The sequence below is a fragment of the Pristis pectinata genome, chromosome 26, assembly GCF_009764475.1.
Source record: "Pristis pectinata isolate sPriPec2 chromosome 26, sPriPec2.1.pri, whole genome shotgun sequence".
Taxonomy (NCBI): domain Eukaryota; kingdom Metazoa; phylum Chordata; class Chondrichthyes; order Rhinopristiformes; family Pristidae; genus Pristis; species Pristis pectinata.
Window position 1 is genome coordinate 14,314,532 of NC_067430.1, and position 23,003 is coordinate 14,337,534.

At 46.5% G+C, this 23,003-nt stretch overlaps 1 protein-coding gene across 1 annotated transcript; it reads right to left on the reverse strand.

Moving 5' to 3' along the window:
- Positions 1 to 682: 682 nt before the first annotated feature.
- On the reverse strand, positions 683 to 22,435 carry LOC127583368 (solute carrier family 25 member 35-like). Its single transcript, XM_052039274.1, has 5 exons — positions 21,936 to 22,435; positions 10,545 to 10,610; positions 6,309 to 6,461; positions 3,429 to 3,563; positions 683 to 2,132 (listed from the first exon to the last, which is right to left on the reverse strand). The coding sequence occupies exons 1-5, from the start codon at positions 22,329 to 22,331 to the stop codon at positions 1,950 to 1,952; spliced, it is 933 nt and encodes a 310-aa protein (XP_051895234.1). The 5' UTR covers positions 22,332 to 22,435; the 3' UTR covers positions 683 to 1,949.
- Between the last annotated feature and the right edge of the window lie 568 nt (positions 22,436 to 23,003).

The following is a 23,003-nucleotide window of genomic DNA, read 5'->3' on the forward strand; positions in this document are numbered from 1 at the left end:
CCTTTAAGCACTGTGCAGGACAGTTCCAGCCTATCCAGGTGTAATGAGATTCAGTTTCAAGATTACAGTGAAAGGCACTTCACTGGGAAGTCAAAACAATCTCAATGTTAGTAGACAATTCATATTAACTATACCTTTCCCTTGAAAGCTACAAACAATGCATGGTTCAGAACTGCAATACAGGGAGCATTGCAATCGTACTAGAGATTTCACTGGTTTAGCTTGGTACAGCTTTGGCCAAACTCATCGGTTTCCACAACTGGCTCTTGCTCCAACATTGCAAACTTGCACCTTCTCAGTCTGTTGATTTCAGCAGGCAACCCATGCTTGGACTCAAGGATTATTAGTTGGCTAGCGCAAAGTTGCTGCTTTGCGTATTTGAGTCATAAACCAAAACACAGACCTCCTCATGCCAGGTCTGTAGAATGCTCACGAGTGCTGAGAGCTGTGTAGTTTATGTATGCATCCTCTTCATAAATTAAACATCTTTGTGCATTTATCCTCAAACTGAATTCTATTTCACGTGAATTAGTTTGCAAGTGAGGGAAGAACATTGTTGTATTGAACTCAATTCGTGACTGGTGTTTGGAGTTCTACTAGTGCAGCAGACACGGCCTTCACAATTCATTTATATTCACATCTGGCCCCAGACTGTAGCTTGACAGCTCTCTCTGCTTTGTTAATATTGCTCCATATAAAGGGAGACGGGGTTAACCCTCAGCTCGGTTAGAATAGAACCATCTATAAACTGGCAATCTCATTTAGAGAGGCTATGGGTGGCCCATGTTAGAAATTCAAAAATATCACACGAGAATTCAATCCTGAGTTCCAGTGCTGTCTGTGTGGAGGCTGCACGTTCTCCCCGTGACTGTATGGGTTTCCTCCGGGTGCTCTGGTTTCCTCCCACATCCCAAAAATGTGCTGGTTGGAAGGTTAATTGGTCGCTGAAAACAGCCCTTAGTGTGTAGGTGAGGGGTAGAATCTGGGGAGGAGTTGATGGGAATGTGGGGAGAATAAGATGGGTTCGCGTAATAAAATGTGAAAATGATGGTCGATGGTCAGTGCAGAATCAGTGGGCTGAAGGGCCTCAGACTGTGCTCTCTATGACCCTTGATGAGGAACTCTTCTGAGTTTTGAAGCATAAAGGAGATTGACTCTCCAGTTACCCTGTGCTGCTACTGCTTTACACCTGATCTGTGTAGTGTTTGATGGGGGACTGCAGAGGAATCTGACCGAGGTGTGCTTGGTACTGACACTGGATGCCTGCAGTGGTGTCCCACTTCTCCACACTACCATCCCTCGAGTGGCTGAACATAAACAAAACACAGTTAGGAAGCCAGACTGCTCAACATTGAAGCTTAAAAGGAGACGGGGTGGATTACCAATAGTACACAAAGAATGAGGATTATTTTTCCACTGAAATTGTGAGTTGTGCTGTCTGATTTAAAGAGAAAAGCGGTCCTGAGATAGCAGGAGTGGGAAGGCGACAAGAGAGCCATGGTGACGCTTTAACATGGATCTCACTTGTTGAGAGGGACAGATAAACACAAGCTGGCTCTTTGTGAGTTAGTCCCTAATTTATTTCTGCTATTTCTCCCAGACCAATATGTGGGCAGATCTAATCCAATGGTCCAGCACTATCAGCATAACTCCCCTATCACCACAGAGTTGGGGATGTCACTGGGTTTACAACAGTGTGTAGTGATTGCTCCATTGAATTGTTGCGGGGGCACTTAGTGTGAGGGGAACTTCAGTAGAAGTGAGGGGAGGTGTGGCCTGTCTTTCAGTGCAGTTGAATAACAACAGAATCTCCACCTCACTTGTGGGAGAGTAACACCATTCCTTGGTCACCAGTAGCACCCCAATGGAGGCAGCCCACTCTGTCTTTCTACAGGAGGTCTCGCTCCAGTACGTTTACCCCCAAGGCTGTGGGAGGGCTGCAGGGGAGCTCAGATTTTCTCCCGGTAGTCAGGGTAGGCCAGTTTCTTCAGTTCCTCCCACAGGAGCAGGCTGAACACCGTGTGTGGGCCCAAGCGGAAGTAGCCAGGTCCGATTCCCTTGTACAGACCCAGGAGTCCCTCCTTACTTGCGACCTTCAGCAAACAGTCCCAGAATCCTTTGTAAAGCTTCCCCTACAAGAATAAAATGGTCAAAATCAAGCAGTTCCTTCTTAAAGGGACACCACACCCGCATTCGTGCTCACTGAACAGCAGTGTTCAAATAAGAAGAGGTGGACTTTGATGTTTGGGTGGTTGACTGCAGGTGCATTGATTGGTAGTCCACTCGAGAGACAAAGAGCCCATTGTACTTTGGGGCTACGCCCTCAATTAAATCTGGCATGGGTATCACTGGTCACTAAAGAAGCAGTTCACCAGGCTGATCCCTCAAAATCACACAGGTGGATTCCTGAGAGGGTGCCCCACAGATATGGCAATTAGGCTCCTACCTGAGCTTCAGGGGGTCAATCAGCAGGGAACAGCTGGTGCTTTGGACACCTGTAGTCGGCATACAACCAGTGTCAATGGGATATTAAGTCAACCATGTCCACTTTGAGGCCTTTTCTGTCCCTCAGGCCAAGGCAGTTAAAATTGCCCAGAATGTTTAATTCCAATGTAGGAAACATAACTTTCCAGGCACACAGGACAAATGTTAACTGTATATTTTTTTGAGGAGTTTGAATTGGATATAAAGAATGGCTAGGGTTGGGATAACATTGTGTTCAGCAAAACTCAACTGTTTGGTGTAGAGTCTCTTGCTATCTCTCGCTACTGATGACATCAAAAGATGTCATGGTGATCACCACAGTGATAGTGCTCGTCATCCCTCAACAAACTGTCGCCATGGAACTGTAACATTGCCACAGCTAAGCAGGGAATGCCTGAAGACTATTAGATAGTGGACGGGGCCAAGTCATATCCTATATTCACCTGAGAGTCACAGCCTGAGATCAAAGGTGTTGGACTGCAATCAAAATTTGGAGCACAAGTTGGATTTATTCCCTTCTTTCCCTCAGGCTAACTCCTTTTATTGCAATAAATTAAGAATTAGACCCAGGATCTTGCTGCTCTGTATGATATAGGAAGAGTACTCAGCAACTGAGGAATGGATAAAAGTTATCAAAGTATCTTACGTTGGTCATGGTTTTTTTGGATCACACTAGCCTCCCCGTCTCACCAGTGGAGATAGTCATATAGGGATTTTCAGTTTCCCTCTTTTATTTCCTCTCCGAAATGCGCCACATTTCCTCCATTTGCTGAGGAATGGGGGAGATGGTTTGCTTCTCTTTGGGACTCCCTTTTCCTCATCTGCAGATTCACCTCACACCTGCCTTGACAGATGGGTGATTGGGGCGGGTGGGGTCAAGAATTATAATTCCACAGGCTACATAATAATCACCCGAGTGGTTTGACTGTGGGGAGGGGACCTACCTTGCCAACCTCATCGACTGGTTGGTTGTAGAGTCTTGTACTGATGACATCAAAAGGCGTCATGGTGATCACCACAGCAATGCTGCTCATCATCCCGCCTACTAAGCCGACCAACCAGCTGTCAGTGCGGAACAACTACGTTAAAAAAAATTCACAATAAGCATGTTAAAAGTTGTGAATTCTCTTTTACTCAATTCGATTCTCAAGGAACTCCCTTGATATCCAAGCTGTCTGAGATGGCAGTGGTGCACATGACAATACAAGAGAGTTGGGATCCAACATTTACTGACATCACTACAACCCAAGTGCACACTATCCTAACTGCTTCTTGAGCTATATTGAGGGCTTGCAATAGATCTAAACATCTGGCAATACCAATGTTACTGGAGGAAGTCAGAAAAATAGCTGGAATGAAATTACTGCTCTCCTTTCAAAGTAAAGTTCCTCTGCATCCTTTGTCATCCCTACTTCCCTCCAAGAACTGATTCTAGTCCAGCTCCCACTCCCTTCAACTGTCTTGGCCCAACACTGGAAAACTCTCCCTGCATCACATCACCTTTCCTCTGCTCCTTGATCATCCTTAAAGCTTATCTGTTTGACTAGACTTTTGGAAAGTATTTCTCCCTTTAGATTAAAAGTATTATGGAGCCAATTCATTCTCTTGAAGCATTTTGGGGCATTTATTGATGTTTTGAGCATTGTATAAAGTTAAGTTCTGTTGAATTTCCATATGGATTAATGATAATGTGTGAGCAGTAAGTCCGTAGTTGGATGTACTTCTTCCAAATGCTGCTTCCAATTCACAATGCCGGCCATCTCCCCATTTCTCTCTTCCACCTTCCAGGAGAAGATACAGGAGTTTGAAAGCCCAGATGGCCAGACTCAAGAGCAGCTTCTTCCCCACTGCTGTCAGACTCCTGAACCAATCAGCTCTTTTGCATCCCCTTCCCGATGGCGCTGCCACGTTCTTGAACACTTAATTCTATCTCTTCTGTTATTGCCAGTTAAGCATTTACTTCTGCACTACTTCAGTTTCTACTACAGTGCACCAGTCTGTTCTTTTGTGCTCATTGCTGTACTTGATGTATTTGTTACTACCAACTATACTGTTTACTCTGTGAGCTTCAAGCAAGCAAGGAATTTCATTGCACCCTGGTGTATATGACAATAAACTGATTTGAAACTGACCAAATCTACTGTGGCTCGGTCTCCTACCAGTACCAGCTCCTGCCAGAGTATTCTGCCAGCTACATCTTGGATGCTGGCACTGCAGCTTAAATCAGAAGGTTGTGGTCCTGAATTACTTCAGAGCCCTGAGCACATAATCCAGGGTGAGACATCAGTTCATCATTGAGAGAATGCAGCACTTTCAAAGATGAGGCCTTAAACCAGGGCTCTGTCCGTCCTCTCAGGTCAATGTGAGGGATACCCATGGAACCATGTTGAGGTAGAGTTGGGTAGCTCTGGCCAATACTGATGCCTCAATCAACATAGAATATTCTTAAGCAGCGAAAGCTGTCATGTGAATGCAAAGTCTTTCTTCCACTCAGGTCCTGGCGGCAGCTGCTTTATCCAGGAGGAGTTGGTTGAGCTGAACCTGTGGTGGGATTGATGCAAGACATGGAGACTTCGATAGGTTGAAGCTTATCAAGGGTGGAAGGTGTGTAGCTGGGCAGGAGGGTGATGGAGGTTGGATGTAACAAGGGCATGTAAGAGGGCTTTGGCAGAAACTGAGGCGAATCAGGGGGCAGGCAATTTGATGGAGCTGCAGGTTGACCACCTTTATAGTCAGAATATTATGGGATTGGAAATTCAGTTTAGCACAGTACAAGATGCTGAGGTCATGTATTGTCAGGTTCAGTCCTCTAAACACCTCTGTTAAATCTCTTTTTGGCCTTCTTGCTTCAGTGGAAACACAGTAGTCCCTAATCTTATGGTATGGTTCTCAGCTTTGGAATCACTATGGTGAATCTCTCTGGATTTAATGTCCCATATTCTGTAACGGAGGTGATACAGGCGCCTGCAGATGTTACAACCTGGGGAGTAGCCTGATGAGACCACACCTGGAATATTGTCCGCAGGTCAGGTTCCCCCTGCTGAAAGCTTACACACGATAGAGAGAAGTACAACAGCGGTGACACTAAATCACACCCTGGGATGGGAGACTGGCTGACCAATGAGATTAAGTAGACGGAGTCCAAGCTCTCTAGAGTTTAGAACAATAAGAGGCAATCCCTCTGAAACATGCAAAGTTCTTCTGGAGCTTAACAATGTAGAAGCCTGGATGATATTTCCCCTAGATGCAGGACATAGAACCGGGGTCACAGTGTCAAAATAAGGGGTCACCCATTTAAAACTGAGATAAGAAGCATTCAGTGGGTGGTGAATCTTTGGAATTCTCTGCCCAAGAGGATTGGGGCTCAGTTGCTAAGTATGATCAGTCCAGAATTATGGGAACCAAGGGATATGGGGTTTGTACAGGTTAGCAGCCTTGTGATAACTGTGAATGGTGCAGCAGGTACAATGGGCTGAATGGCCTACTCCGTCTCCTCTTTCTTACCTTCCACTGTGGGTCAGGGGCAGGATCTGGGGCTGGTTTTCCCCTCTGTAGCCAGGTTACTGGAACCAAACTCCAGACAGCACCTGAGGTCAGGATCAAAGCTGGGTTTGCAGAACTGCAGGGTAGCAGCACCAACGCTACCCCACTGTGCTGCCCATTTTGTTTTCGACTGCTTCAGTTGGGAGGAGGGGTAGGAGCTGCCTCCGCCCTTGCCCTCCCCCATTTCCACACCAAAAACCCCCAGGGCACCACACTTGCAACTTAACTGGACATTAAGACTGCGTCATCCCACTCAGTGCCTAACCCAATGGGGCACTCACCTGTTGGTCCTTCACTAGCTCTTTGGCAGAGTCAAATGTAGCAAGCTGGGCTGCAGATCCAATCATCACACGGGGAACAGCACCGCTGACCCCTCGCCAGAGACCCTGAATCCCTTGTTGCCTGTAGATCGCCAAGAAGGCAGTTGCAACGCCCTGGGGTTGAAGACACAACAAGGTCAGAAACATCAGTCCACACGGGAGAAAATCAGACAAGTACATTATCAATGCCTCACTCTTACATAACACTCTCATGTGGGGGGGGAGCGAAGGAGAGGAAAGCATATGGAGGAAGGGAACTAGATGAGAGTTGAGACTAGATGTACATCGAAACACACAGTGAAACGCATCTTTTTTGCATAGAGTGTTCTGGGGGGAGGGGGGGCAGCCTGCAAGTGTCGCCACGCTTCTGGTACCAACATAGCATGCCCGCAACTTCCTAACCTGTACGTCTTTGGAATGTGGGAGGATACCAGAACACCCAGAAGAAACCCACGCAGACACACGGGGAGAACGTACAAACTCCTTACAGACAGTGGCCGGAATTGAAGCCGGGTTGCTGGCGCTGTAATAGCGTCACGCTAGCCGCTACACTACCGTTTCCGCCCTCATACAGAGAGTTGAAGGGCAGTTCCAAAGCAAGGGGTAGTGGTGTCAGAGCAGGGGGTTGTAAGGTGAGGTTTCCAAAGCACAGCAGTAATTGTAATTGGTTTACTATTGTCACATGTACTGAGGTACAGTAAAAAAACTTTGTTTTGCATGCCATCCATACAGATCATTTCACCACATCAGTACATTGAGATTGTACATGAGAAAAGCAATAACAGAATGCAGAATAAAGTGTTACAGTTACAGAGGAAGTGCAGTGCAGGCAAACAATAAGGTGCAAGGCCATAACGAGGTAGATTGTGAGGTCAAGAGTCCATTTTATCATACAAGAGGTCCGTTCAATAGTCTTATAACAGTAGGATAGAAACAGTCCTTGAGCCTGGTGGTTCATGCTTTCAGGCTTTCGTATCTAAGGTAGAAGCAGCAATGCCTTCTCTGAGGATTGAACTCGGGACCTTCAGATTATGAGACTGACGTGCTGCCTGCTGCTCTAAGAGGGCACTAAGAAGACAGTAGCAGACTGAGGAGATCAGCCTCTGATAGTGGAGGGGGAGAAGCATTAACTCTGGAACAGTGAAGGACAGGACAAATTATCCAGTCAGGAGTCTGTGGGGAGCAGTGATCCATAGAGGAGTGGAGAGTCTGTGGGGAGCAGTGATCCATAGAGAAGTGGAGAGTCTGTGGGGAGCAGTGACCCATCGAGGAGTGGAGAGTCTGTGGGGAGCAGTGATCCATAGAGAAGTGGAGAGTCTGTGGGGAGCAGTGATCCATTGAGGAGTGGAGAGTCTGTGGGGAGCAGTGATCCATCGAGGAGTGGAGAGTCTGTGGGGAGCAGTGATCCATCGAGGAGTGGAGAAACTCAGGGGGAGCAGTGATCCAGTTAGAGGAAGAGTGATCCAGAGGAAGCATAAGGTCGTAGTACATCACTGGTCCATTACTAAATCTAACTATTACTAAATCTAGTTAGTTTAACCTGGTATCATTAACCTCTAGCACACTAAGGCTGCATTTGCAGAGGTCACAGTTGTGATTGCACAGTGACATGTACCGTGCCCAATTCCCCTCCCTCTCCCCTTAGTTACAGAATAACTGAAGTTGTGATGAAATGTTCAGTGTCAGGATTTTTTCAGAATGGAAAATGCAAACTGTCGTTATTTTGAGGCAGCCCAGACTTGGCCACCCTTCCCTTTATAGAGACTCTGACAGCTTCAGCTGCAGTTAGTAACTGACTGAATCACTATTATTGACCTTTACTGTGGATCGACACAGGCCAACTCCTAACGGAGCAACAAGCTATCTGTGACAGAAGGAGCACAGAGTCAGCACATTATCCTCTCTCAGAACCAGTGACGGCATAAACATAAGGCACCTCCCCGGCTCATGGAACCAGACTGTGCCAGATCCTGTCCATAATGGCAGCATTCCCATCCCCTTACTTTCTCCCATTTCCTTCAGATAGCAAGCAGCTGAATTGCAAAGTCTGGGCTGTGCCAATCCCTGCTGCCCTGGCATTTGGGAGGTGTGGGTGGAGGGGAGGGGACACAGCCATTACCTTCAGTGTCCTTGGGTAAGAAGAGAATTTTGAGGAAGGAACCCCACCAGCCCTCTTGAACCTGGTCCCCGTTCTGCACTCCTCTGAAAAGAGCCCAAGTGGATATTTGAGTGTCAGTGCACAGAGGTCTCCTGTGATGCTACATGTGGTGGAATAGCCTGCTGTTCCTTCAGTATTTCAGAGAGGAAAGGACTGTCTAGAAAAAGATAGACTTTCTCTTCATGACTTGGGTTCACGGAATCTCTGTCCAACAGGTTTACGTGGTGTGAAGGGAGCTTCAAACTCCTCGTGGTGGGGATAAAAGCAGAAAATGCTGGAAACACTCAGCAGGTCAGGCAGCATCTGTAGAGAGAGAAACAGAGTTGTTTCAGGTTGAAGATCCTTTGTCAGAACCCTCGACCTGAAACGCTGAGTGTCTCTCTTTGTACAGCACTGCCTGATCTGCTGAGTGTTTCCAGCATTTTCTGCTTTTATTTCAGATGAGCAGTGTTTTCTGATTTTCATTGGCTCTTGAAGAGTCCTGACTCCCTGGCTGGTCATCAGCTCCATGCACAAGGGGTGGGAATCCTGGCTGGTGGTGTCCTCCTGAAGCTGAGGTCACAGAGGCTGACTGACACACTGCTGCTTCAGCTGAGATTCTGGCACAGACCTGGTGCTCAGCACTGCACAAGGCCATTCACTACAGGATGCTGTTCCTTGACCTATAGTAACTTGGCTACAACTCACCAAGTGTAAACACTCACAGGGCAGTGGTTGTGTTTGTGACTATCCTACGAAAAAACTGGGTGCAGAAAGACCTAAGCCACAGATATGGTAGAAGAAGGGACAGAGGGAGGGGGCAGTGTAACTCTCAGATTCTGGGGGCACATTTAGCTCAATCTGCCTGTGAGGAGACTGGTTGGATCAGTTGCAATATTTTTACATTCTCCAGTACATTAACACATCCTGATGCCAGCAAAGTAACTCCGAGAAGGAAAATCAAAGAGGAATTCTCTCTCTTGTCTCCTTTCTTACTTCTGACTGGGGGCCTCAGAACCCCGGCTGGAATTAGACCCTCACCGTGAAAAGTGGAAAATTGCAACAACCCACAGCCGGTGCCCATCATGTGGTGTCCGGTTGTATTCTCTCCACACAATACACATGACACCACAGCCCTTGGACCCCACACTATTGATCACACTGCACAGTCCCGCACACTACTACAGACCCACACACTACTGATCACACTGCCAGAGAGGGGGGGGGGGGAGAGAGGGGGGGGAGAGAGAGTGGGGGGAGAGAGAGGGGGGGGGGAGAGAGAAATTTAGTTCCTTGGTCCAACATCTTACCTTGCCCTCAGGTATCTGATTATTGCATCAGATAGGTAGATATAAAATTCAACAACAGCAAACCTACCAAATAAACTGAGCAAATAGAAGTAAACAGAGGAGCAAACCTGTATCACGGCTCCTATCCTTTCTCCTTATCCATGTCTCCTTCTCCCTGTGTTCACACATTACTGTCCTTACTCCCAGCCTCCATTTTTCTCTCTCTCTCTCTCTCTCTCTCTCTCTCTCTTAGATTAGTTTTAACTCTCAGTGCTCATTTCTAACTCAATGAACCAATGCAGCTAATGGTTGTTTTGAGTTTGTTGCAGTTAGTAAGGTGTGCAACTATGGGCTAGAAAGTTGAGAGTTCGAGATGTTTAAGCCCAATCCCTGAAGTCTACACGTATAATCCAGGCTGACATTCCTTGCAGTACTGAGGGACTTCCTGCATTGTGAATAGTGTCAAGGTTAAAACTAAGCTTGAAGTTTCTCTACCTATTCCATTATGCAGGTGATCTAATGGCACTGTAGGAACTTTGGTACATAGTTCACTCTCTGTCCTTGCTAACATTCATCTCTTACCCAACAACCTGGCTGGTCGTTCATCCCACTGACCAGTGGAATCTCAGGTTGTGCACAACTTCAGCCAAGCTTACTCACATGAACAGCCATTACTACATTTCAAAGCAATTTGAAGAGAGTGGAGTCACTGTTCACAGACGTGGTTAAGATGCTGTATGACTCAAGCCTGTCTTTCCAAATAGTTTGTACCTGATGGTTATGCTGGTGTCCCACAGCGATGACTGCTGCAGACTGGGCCTGCAGGTGAGTCTTTACCTGGGAGGAAACAAAACACATTCAGTCAGAAGTGGTACGTGGACTGTGGATAACAGATTTCAGAAACCAGCTACAAGGTTCGAAGATAAATAATCAAACACTCAGTTTAGTTAAAATAATTGCTGAAATACTGTTACTGCACAGCATTCCCATGTTTGGATTTATTAAAGCCATGAGTTTTAAAGTGACTGTTAAACCAAAGGATCTTTGGACTGCTTCATTGACACCAAAGATCTGGATGAGCATTTCACGGCATTCTGTTAATTGTTTCACAACTACCATTCAGTAAATTGAAATACAATTCATTACCGTTTAGATGATTAAATGGTTTAGAGCCCAGTCTACAAAGTAGAGTGTGTGTGTTCCACTTACAGTGAGTTTTCAGAGTGAATGAGTCTAAAGCTAATTGAGAACCTCTTTCACACCTTTTCTATCCAATGGTTGACAGCCCCCAGCTCCTGACTGCTCTCTGGTTGCTTCTCTACAGGTAGACGTGATCTCCATTAATGAGCTAGAAAACTTTCACACTATCGGCACTGCAATAGGGGCCATTGCAGGAGACTGGAAAATCGGCCACTGATAAAAGAACAGTCACCTGCAAGCTGACATTCCTTGTACAGTTGAAAAACACGATGATGCTGGAGGAACTCAGCAGGCCAGCCCTCCTCCCCTCTTTTGTCCACCTATCACTGCTCTGCTTTTCCCTCCTATACATTGAGCTTCCCCTTTTCCGATCTTCAGTCCTGAAGAAGGGTCTTGATCCAAAACGTTGACCGCCTGCTTTTCTCCACGGATGCTGCCTGACCTGCTGAGATCCTCCAGCATCATTGTGTTTCTCATCTAGATTCCAGCATCTGCAGTCCTTTGTTCCTCATTCCTTGTACAGTCTTGCTTTCATTCAGTCTAAATTACCAGCATCAATTGCCAGGAATGAACTTGAGGATCACATGTACCACAATGACCTAGTCAGGTCGCAAGAGGAAGATCCATCATGACCAGTTCTCCCAACCATTTTGAGAAGGTGACCACCCCCAAAAGGACAGTGGTGAAGTCCTAAGCCTGGCCTCTGGGAAGCTTTTAGATTAAATTCTCCATGAAGAGCTATCAACTAAGCTCAGTGTTGCGGTGGGGCATGTATGCAGAGGTTGTTGAAAGTAGCAGCACAGGTTGAATGATTAAAAAAAAATAGGATTCTGAGCTTTATAAATAGTGGATCAGAGTCCAAGAACGAGGAGGTCTTTATAAGACACTAGTTTGGCCACAACTTGAGTATCGTATCCTGTTCTGGGTGGCGCACTTCAGGAAAATGTAAAAGCTGCAGTGAAAGTACAGAAGATAGTTACGGAAATGCTTCAAGGATAAGCAGCTTCAGGTATGGGGTTGTCCATTTTGGAACAGAGGAGCTGCAAGGAGATCTGACAGAAATATTTTAAGTCGTGAGAAGTACAGACAGAGTAGATAGAAACTGTCCCATTGGCGAAGGAGTTCAGGACGAGGGAGCACAGAACGAAGGGATTGCCAAAAGAACCAGAACTGACATGTGGAAACATTTTATGCGCAGAGTGTTTAGGGTCCAGAATGCATTGCCAGGGTGAGTAGTGGAGACAGATTCAATTATAGTGTTCAAAGTGGATCTGGGTATGTGTCTGAGAGGAAAGAATTTGCAGCACTATAAGAGAGGGACCAGCTAGATTGATTTTACATCGAGTCGGTATGGACTCGATGGGCCAAATGACCTCCTTCCACTTTGTAAGTGTGTGATCCTGCCCCCACAACACCTACCAAAGTCACCCCAAACACAGCCAGTCACAGCGGGTGGTTTGAAGAGAAGCAGCTGTTGTTTTCCTCTGCAAATTTACTGGAACAGCTCTTGCTCTCCACGTGACACCGGGGTTATTTAAATCTCAGCCGTGTGGAAATCTTCAAATAAGATGCTAAGGGCCTGCATGCAGGAGATTCGGGAACAGGTGCCAGCTCAGTATTCCCACAGCATGAAGAGAGGAGATCGCAAGTGGAGCTGACAGGGGTATTTACAACCCCAAGGGTTATAGGTTGCCATTGGCAGAGAGATCAAGAACCAGGGGACAGAGAATGAAGGTGATTGCCAAAGACAAGAGGAAAAGTTTTTTTTTACAGCCAGTGGTCACAGTCTGGAATGCACTGTTCGCAGTAGTGGTGGAGGCAGATCCAACTGTAGTGTTCAAATATGGAGGCTGGATAAGTATCTGAAAGGAAAGAATGTGCAGGTCTATAGGAGGCAGGGGAGTAAGACGAGCTGGGTTGTTTTTACGTCGAACCAGAATAGACTTAATGGGCTAAAGGGCCTCCTTCATCCTGTAACACTTAGTCATACAGCACAGAAACAGGCCCTTCAGCCCAATTGGTCCATGCCGACCAAGGTGTCCATCCAAGCAAGTCCCATTTGCCGATGAAAGCAGCATCATTGTGCTGTCATCAAATTCACTTGAAACCAGTCGGCACAACAGAAGGAAGATGTTTTCAGGGCAAACGTTGATTGCTATTTTAAGTTACTCTACGCTCAAACCACTGATAGGCAAAAACTACTTTGTACTACTCAAAATTGAAGAATATTGGCTTTCATCGGGAATGTTAACAAAGATGTTCCAGGACACTTGTGGCTTCTCTGAGAAGCATTGGTATTGGAACAAACTGAGTAGAAACCCAGCACGGATCAGTCTCTGGCATCTGGCATCAGTGTTTGTCATGTGTGAGCCCAACAGTGAGCCCGCTGTATCTCCAAGGGTAACACACCGAGTCACAGTGTGGGTCCTAGTCTCATTCCGGAGACTTGCACAAAGTCTCGGTTGATGTTCAGCCTGTGGGACATTCAGTGGTGTGGGCTTTTGTATGAGATGTTAACCGAGGTCCAGCCTGTCCTTTCAGGTGGAGCAAAATGATCTCATTGTATCTGGAAGAAGGGCACGGGAGTTCTCCCCAATGTCCTGGCTAACAGTTATCCATCAAAAGAGATTATCAGGGCGTTATCCTTTTGCTGTATGTAGTACAGTGCTGTGCACAAGTTGGTTGCTGCGGTTCTTGCATTCAACAGTGACTACTTTCAAAAAGGTACCTCATTTAGAGTGGTTTGGGATGTCCGATATAAATGTAAGCTTCTTGCTTTAATTCATCAGTTTACTGAAGCAAGTTGGACCTTGGATATCCTTCCATCCATGCCAAGACAAAATGCAACATTAACAACCTCCCAGTAACACAAGTAAGCTAACACACGATATAGTTTATTGGTGCATCTTTGGCCTCCTTCATGAACATTGACTTAGAGACCTCAGCCTCCATCAGTGGCCTAAGCTTCCAAATGACACCCTCCAAGAAGCTTCACTGTCAGCAGAAGAGGTGTAACAAACACTGCTTCTCTGCAGTTCCCAGAACATTAGATGTGTGGGTTGGTAGGTTAGTAAGCCAGTGTAAATTATGTAGGTTAGTGGTAGAATCTGGGAGCAGTTGGTGAGGATGTGGGGAGAATAAACAGGGAGTCAGATTAGTGTAGATGGGTGCTTGATAGTCGGCGCGGGCTTGGTGGGCAGAGGGCCTGTTTCTGTGCTGCGTGACCCTATGACTCCACTACAGCTTGAGCACAGTGGGTTTGTAGCATCCTTTCTCTCCCTGTCACAACTAACAGCATGTCCTTCCTCAGGCAATCGTAGTATTTTTCCCAAACGAGCTGAGACTGTCAGAGAAAGACGACAACAACACCTTCTTTTGTTATTTAGACTGAAACTCAAAACACTATTTACCAAGGTTTAATTATGTATTCACAGAATCCATTTAATTATCTTGCTGCAATGGGCAAAGAAAATATCTTATTTATTTTCCAAGTTCCAATCAAAAACCACTTGCCTCACTGACTCTGGGCAGATTTCCCAGAAAATTCATTTTAAATTATCTGTTCGAGGCCCAGCACCCCACCCTCAACATCCTCCCGTTACAGCATTATATTGACGCAGTATGACTAACATGCTGGAACCCTGGTTGATAACATAGAATAAGAAAGGAGATGTGCCAGTGGACACAGAGACCTGAATCTCGACATCACACAATGCGTCACATGCAAAAGGCTTAAAATGCTGAGTACCAAGTAAAACGGGCAAAATCCACTTGAACTAAGTTTTACTCAACAGTAACGTAACAGCCTGGATTTAAAGGTATATTGGTTAAGTTACTGCACAAACAGTTTAGAGGCCAGAGATGAAAGTTCAGTCCTGACCCTATGACCACATGGGTTTCCTCCAGATGTTCCTGTTTCCTCCAACATGCCAGGGATGTGCAGATTGGGAGGTCAATTGGCCACTGTAATTTGCCCCTAAAGTGTAGGTGGGTGGTAGAATCTGAGGGGAATGTGGGGAGAATAGGATGTGTAAATGGACGCTTGATGGTTGATGTGGACCCGGAGAGCCGAAGAACCAGCCATTCTATGTCGGAGAGAATCTACTCCTCACACTGAAGTACCATCCAATTGATTTTAGGAGCTGTAAGGATACTTGGACCTATCAGGATTGCACAAGAACAATTAGCCTTAAATTAATTGAGAAAGCGACAACACTCGCACCTCACTAAAGGTTGCGTCAAACTACAAACACTAGCTGATTAATAGTTTGTGTATTATTAAAAGGTGTAAACTGGTGTTATATTAAGCACTGTGTCAGATTTCTTCTTTCTCCTGAAGGCTTTGACCCTTGTTGTCACACATGTCTGAAGTGCCTCACTCCATCTCAATCCCCATTCTCCTTGTGTAGACCTGGATACCTGTTACTACTCACTGGCTGAACTTGACATTGGCTCACCCCATATGGACACAAACACAATTTTCAGTGGTGTAGCTGGAGATGAGGGACCTACAGTAGAAACCCTGGCTGATTTTCTGCTCCTCAACCTTTGCCACAGAACCCAGTGTGAGTCCCTATCACCATTCAAAGGGAGGTGGTCTACTTTAGTCCACGGAAGCTTGAATCTGTATGACCACGTACCACAATGGGTGCCTGGTGCCAACTAAGCTATCAAGAGGGTTCAGGTATTAGCCTGTCCACTGAACTTTTATTCTTCTGTTGGCTTGAGTTCTGTATAATCTATTCAAATCCACAGCATAAGTGTGCGGCGAGCAAGAAAATTAAAAGCTCAGAGCTACTTCTTATTGAAAACCAAAATGTATTTGTTACCCTGACCGACAACTCCCAATGCAACATGGATGGGAATGCTCTGTCTCTAAGTAGCAAGATTCTGGAGAGATAATGAAACACCATACATTAATAAAGACACAAGGGACATACTAAGGGTAAGGGAAGGAGTGTTCACCAGCACACAGGTACAGCAGGGAGTGTGCAACAAAGAAAGAATGTGAAGAGATTACACTAAGTAATAAAAGCAATTAAGATGGCAATTAAGAAATTAAAAGAATGAGAAGCAAAATTGATATGATATTCTACACACTCTTAATTATATGCGGGAAGCTGGGAAGAGTGCTGGGATAAAATCTCAGGCCAAAGTAACAAAATGACAGAAAGTATAAATTCCTTTCAATGTTTTTGATGGGATTGACACTAAGAGAATGTTTCCACATGTGGGGAAAAGCAAAACAACAGGCCATCTATACAAAATAGTCACCAAGAAATTCAATAGGAAGCTTCTTTGAGAGTGGTTAGAATGGAACTTGCTACCACAGAAAGTGACTGAGGCAAATGTATGGATGCATTTAAGGGGAGGCTCAATAAGCACCTGAGGGTGAAGGAACAGAGGGGAAAGTGATGGTAAGGAAGGTCAGACAGAAGACTTGAGTAGTACCAACACACAGGACTAGTTGGGGGAAATGGTTTCTTTCTGCGCTCCATGCTCTGTAAATTGATTGCAATAAAACATTCTAATTACTTTCCAGAAGGTGTCTTTAATCCTGCCATATACTCTAGGGAGAAGAACTGGATCAGGATGAAACTTACAGTTACAGTTATTCCTATTTATACAAAATTAAGGATTCACATTCTCTTTTGGTCAGCTGGTTTTAGAAGACTATGGAACACACCTTTTACTCCTATAGGAAGGCAAGCCATTTACCCAGGACCAGTGTGCATAGAAACAGATTGATAAAGGTCAGGATAACCCAAGGACTCAGAACTGGGTGCAGGAGGGCTGGACCTAAACCAGATTAATTATCATTGCCTTCATGTACCAAGCACTGGTAATTTTCCAGGTGATCTATCTGATACCTGTTGCAGCATTAGGGGATTACTAGGAATGAAGCAGGAAGAAATCTGGGCTCCAGGCACAGGTCCTGTCAATCAATCAGTCTGGCTGTCAATCACAAGGGACAGGACGAGGCCCAGTTCAGTTTGCAGGACCACTCCACAGCTACCACAGGTACCACTGCCCTCCTCATCAATCAAAAGTAAAATATTGCAGATGCTGGAAAATTGATCTGATACCTAACAGGTCAGGCAGTGTCTGTGCCGAGAGAAACAAGGTTAAGGTTTGGGGTTTATGACTTTTCATGAGGACTGCTGAAAGGTCATTAACCTGGAACATCTCTCTCTGTGATGTACAACTCTATGACTCACTCACCATTGTTTCCGAGCCTCCTGACACCAACCTCTGCTACTGGGATTTGTTACATTGACCCCTGCTACTGGGAAACTTTACAACCACCCTCTCACTGGGCTACAGTGACTCCCTACACCCACCCCTGCCAGTGGGACCATTAGTGGCAGAAAACAAAGAACAAAATCCTGGACAGTAAACGAGAGGACTTCTGGAAAGCTCCTGAATGCTGAGTAGTTGTGGGAAAATGGATATTTTCAATAGGACAGGGACACACTGCAACTGGAAGTGTGAATTGTTGGTGAAAACGCTGTACACCAAGGGCACTGGGCCCTCACCAGGTTCCTCAATAGAAAAACACTGCCTTAGGGACATTTGGAATCAATTAAGCAACATACCAGTAAACTGGAAGGCTGATTGAAGGCACAAACTAAACAGGGCAGCCTATTCTCCCTCATGGGCCATGAGCACAACAGGGAACGTCAATTACTTAATCTCATTATCATTCATTAGCTTCTACTCCCACTGCTTTACTGAAATACCCTTTATCAATAATGGTGCAAGCTATTTCCTTTGTCACCCAGATGTGGGTAGCCAATCCCTCCTCATCCTTCTGTAGCCTTTGATATGGGTGACCACACTATCTGATTCTTCGCCACTACCGTCAGCTAACTGGGTTAGCTGACATGCTTATCCACCAGTAAGAGGCAGAAAATCATTTCCAGTGGTTTAGCTCCCTGTTCCCATTCGGTTACCTCTGGTGTACACACCGCTTCCTATCTTCCTGCCACTCTCCAGGTACAGTGTCAGTTTTGACACATTCACTGGTGACACCCGGCCCTGGCTGTTCACCACCTCTCTCAGTGCTAAACAGCCAGCCTGCTTCTCCGAAATCCAGCCATGGATCAGCAGAAATTTCCTCCCACTAAATATTGGGATGACCACAACCATGATCTCAGCTTCTCACCCCAGAGCCTGTTCTTTAGCCACTGACTCCATCCATCTCCCTGTCAATCATCCAAACTACATGGTTCACAGCCTTGAGTCAAGTCTGACACTGAGCTGATGTGCAGTCCATGTATCTGTACCACCACTACCATCCTTAACTCTGTCTCTGTCTCAGCTCATTTTCTAATGTAACACATACACTTGCATGGTTCCCTCGGGATAAGACTACACTAAGTCCTCAGTTTCCGTGGGGGATAGGGGCATGGACTTCCCGTAGATATCAAAACACTGCAAATACCACCGAGGCCTCTCCTATGTACCCAATAAATCTTCACGTAAACACAAATATGCCTTACAATATTCTGAAAGTGTTCAAGTGCTTTAATAAACACATTAATACAGTTAAACACCTAAAAGGAAGTTATATTAGTTATCAAAATAATATAAAACATAAATACTACCATAAGAATGCACATCCTTGAAGAAGATGATATATAAAGCAATTATATAGCACCAAAGGACTGTGCGATGTTTATTGATGCAGGTGAGGGTGGCAGAGTGGTGCAGCTGGTAGTGCTGCTGCCTCACGGGGTTCAATCCTGACCTCTGGTGCTGTCTGTGTGGAGTTCACATGTTCTCCCTGTGACTCTGTAGTTTCCCCCAGGTGCTCTGGTTTCCTCCCACATGCCAAAGTCGTGGAGGTTGGTAGGTTAAATGGCCACTGTAAATTGCCCCTAGAATGTAGGTGCAGGGTAGAATCTGGGGGGAGTTGATGGGAATGTGGGGAGAATAAAATGGGATCAGTGTAATTACATACTTGAGGGTTAGGACAGACTTGGTGAGCCAAAGGCTGTATGACTGACTACCATTGTGTGTAGAACTATGAGACAATGGGATACAGCTGGTCACATCCAGATGGTGCAGGAGATATGGGTAGAGGAATTCATTTGTACACATTCCACTCTTTTGAAGGTGTGTTATATCTTTCTGGTGTGGCTTAAAGCCTCTGAATAAACCTGAGATGCAGTTTGGGGCCAGTATATGGATCCACAGATAGCAAAACAACTGACAACAAGTACTGAGTGCATTCCAAAGCACACCTGCCCAGTCCCTGTAAACCTGCTTCCGAAACTCTGCCTGTGTCCTAATTTGAACTGCTTACCCACCACCCCTGAGCTTGCTGGTCTGTGTTGGCTCCTCATAAGCAGAGATTCCTGATAAGCAGAGATTCAAATTTAAAATTCTCATCCCTTCTTTCAAACCCCTTCATGGGCTTCCATCCCTATGTTATCTTCCCTGGCCACAAAATGCTCCAAGGTGTTGGCGTTCCCTAATTCTGGCCCATTGAGAATTCCTGATTTTTCTCCACTCTACCTTTGCGAGGCCTTGCCTTCAGCTGCCGAAGCCCAAAGGTCTGATTTAACCCCTCCTGAACTTCCCTGTTTCTTTTTCCTTCTTTAAGGTCCTCCTGTAAACCTCCCTCTCTGACAACAAACAATCTGCTGGAGGCATTCAGCAAGTCAAGCAGTATCAATGGGGGGGAAAGAAATTATTGACGTTTTGGGTCGAAACCCTGCATCAGGATTCCAGCATCTGCAGTCTCTTGTGTCTCAATCTCTTTGACAAGACCTCATCTCCTTAAGTGATGCAGAGCAAGGGGGCTGAGTGCAAGGGGGCACTTTTACTGTGCTAACAATGCTATATCAACACAGGTCATTGTTGTTGGCAATGTGATGTGATCATTAAAGGTAAATGTTGACGCAAAGCTTACTGATGAGCTGTGTCGATAATTGCTGCAGCTAAGCTTGGAACAGCAAGCAAAATGCCCCAAGGTGGGGAGAGATGTGAGAGGGAGGGTAGTTTAGTGAGGGTTATCCAGAATGCCCAGCTATGTACTGGCTCTTCTCGTTGCTAGGTTGAGTGAGCTAGGGCTTTTCTCTTTGGAGAGAAGGAGGATGGGAGGTGACGATAGAGGTGTACAAGATGATAAGAGGCATAGATCGAGTGAACAGTCAGAGACTTTTTCCCAGGGCGACAAAGGCTAACACGAGGGGACATAATTTTAAGGTGATTGGAGGAAGGCGTAAGGGGGATATCAGGGGTAATTTTTTTTTACACAGAGAGTGGTGGGTGCGTGGAATGCATTGCTTGCAGAGGTTGTGGGGGCAAATACATTCAGGACATTTAAGAGACTCAGGTAGACACATGAATGATAGAACAATAGGGGGCTATGTGGGAGGGAAGGGTTAGATAGATCTTAGAGCAGGATAAAATGTCAAGGGCCTGGACTGTGCTGTAGTGTTCTGTGTACCATCAGCAAGGAGGTACAAGAGCCTGAAGACCCACACTCAATGACTCAGAAACAGCTGCTTTCCCTCTGCCTTCAGATTTCTGAACCCATGAGCACTACCTCATTATTCCTTTTTTTTGCACTATTTATTTTTGTAATCTATAGTAATTTTATGTCTTTGTTACTGTACTGCTGCTGCAAAACAACACATTTCACGTCATGTAAATCGGTGATAATAAATCTGGTTCTGACTCTTCCAGATCAAATTGGAGCTCGCAGGGCCAAGGGGGAATAAGGAGGTCCTTGCACTGATAACCATGATAGTGGATGTAGGTTTGATGATGGGGAGGAAGGCGTACGGTTTTGCTAGAACTTTGCACTGAAGTGATAGACATGTTGAAACCTGTTGCTTTCAGAACCCACGATATTGTTTCGCTCTACAAATGCCGTGGTGACTACAAATAGTCACCACGGATTAAAGACCAGTGTAGGGGGTACAATTTACGTTGACTCTACCCGTCATTTCAAAGGTTCTTTCACTCGGAGCAAGGTTCAGAGATATGGAAGCGCACATTCCAACTTAAACTACATCAATTGACCGGTCAGCACCGGGCAGCTTACTGTCTATAATTATAGTTATTAAGAATACAGGCAAAGTTCAACAATTGATAACAGTTATTGAAGCACTGAGGTTGCAGAATGAAGACTGTCACAGGCTCTGCATGGATTCTGCTGACACATACAGTGCAGTTTGGGGTAATATTTTACTAGTGGCTTTGCCAATAGCAAACGCCAGGCGAGATAAATTTCAATTGCATTAAATCCGAACAATCGCAACCTAAATCTGCCTCTGGCCAAAACTGTTTTCAGCTGTGATTCTACATGTGATACATCAACAAACAGCCAGGCCCGTGTTTATCTGGGTCTGCAATCTCTCCAATTCCTGTCGGGCAGCCGTGGTATACAGCCGGTTCTGTGGGAGGTTTGGGATTCACCAATGTGACCCCCATAACATTCGGGGAACGACTGAAAACCAAAAACATCGCAGAAGCCGGAAACCTGAAATAAAAACAGGGGGATAAAAAAGCCTGGAAATTCACCAGATCTGATCCCCTGAAAGTCTCCAGGATCATCTGTTCTAATTTCCAGCCTCTGCTGGTTACCGCCCCCACCAGACGCTGCCTGTCCCGAGTATCTCCAGCTTTTTGTTTTATTTGCACAAAACCCACTGCTCCAGTTCCCTCCCACGTCCTTAAAGAGGTGCAGGTTGGCAAGTTAACTGGACACTGCAAATTGTCCCTAGTGAGCGGTAGAATCTAGGGGTAGGAGTTGACGAGGATGCATGGAGAATAAACATGAGACTAGTGCGGGATTAGTGTAAACTCGATGGGCCGAGTAACCCTGGAAACCCACTGAGTAAACAGCCCGCGATGTTGCAGACAAGTTGCACTGAAGCCACCAATGTATCCGGCGAGGACACCGCCGCAGGTAGCACACGGCAGCAGCACAGACACAAGGGCACTCACCAGATAGGCTGGGCTGCCCACCACGGCGCCCATGGCTCCGGCCGCTGCCCCGGCCGCGATGCTGCAGGCGGTGCTGACTCTGCCGCCCTGGTGCCGGGTGAAGCCCAGTCCCTCCAGCTGCGAGTAGGCGCCGAGGCGGACGCCGTTCATCAGCGCCTGGTACAGGATGGCGGCCGTCAGTCCCTTCTGCAGCCCCAGCAGCCCGTCCTCCCGGGCGATCAGGGCCAGTGCGTGGAAGGCGTTGCGGTAGAGCCGGGGGTAGGAGCCCCGGGCGCGGAGCTCTCCCTGCAGCTGCATCCGAGTCTTCACCACCTCCAGCGGGTTAGTTAACACACAGGCACCGGCCGCCGCTGCGCCGCCCAGCGCGAAATCCAGCGCCTGGCTCCTTCGCTGCATCGCCCGCTCACCCTCCCTACTGCCGCCGCCGCCCACCCGGCCGCCGGGAGCGGCAGGAGCGCTCCCCCGGGCGCTAGCGGCGCTCCCCGGCCCCGGCGGCCCAATCCACGTCAATCAACAACTCGGCACGCCCACTCCAGTCACACCCCCCACCGTATCGACCATGGGAACGCGGGATCGCGCCGCTCCTCCGCGCAAGCCACGCCCGCCGTAGTTGGTGGGAGGGGCCACGGTTGACTGGGCTGCCTGGAGTCGGGTGGCTCCGTGTGCTGAGGTTCTTTGACCTGGGGACTCTGGTCGGAGTAACCTGCTCCATTCACAATGTGATTTTTACAAAAGGAAGGTAGCGCTAATGATTGAGCCGTACACGAATGTAAAGGTTTTCACTGTTTATTGTTGTATATAGTTTTTTTTATGATGAATAACGTTTATTTTGGAATACCAAAAAAATGTGGACTCCTCTGCATGGGAGGAACCGAATGCAGATTGGGGTGATCGCTTGTGGCAGGGTGACCCTGAGCTTCCCGTCTGCCGCTTTAATTCCTTATCCCACTCCAACCTATTTGTCCTGTGGGCTCCTTTACTGTCACTGTGAGACTCAATGCCAGCTTGAAAGACAGCACCTCTCCGGGGCACATCGCAGCCTTCTGGACACAATATTGAATTTCACAA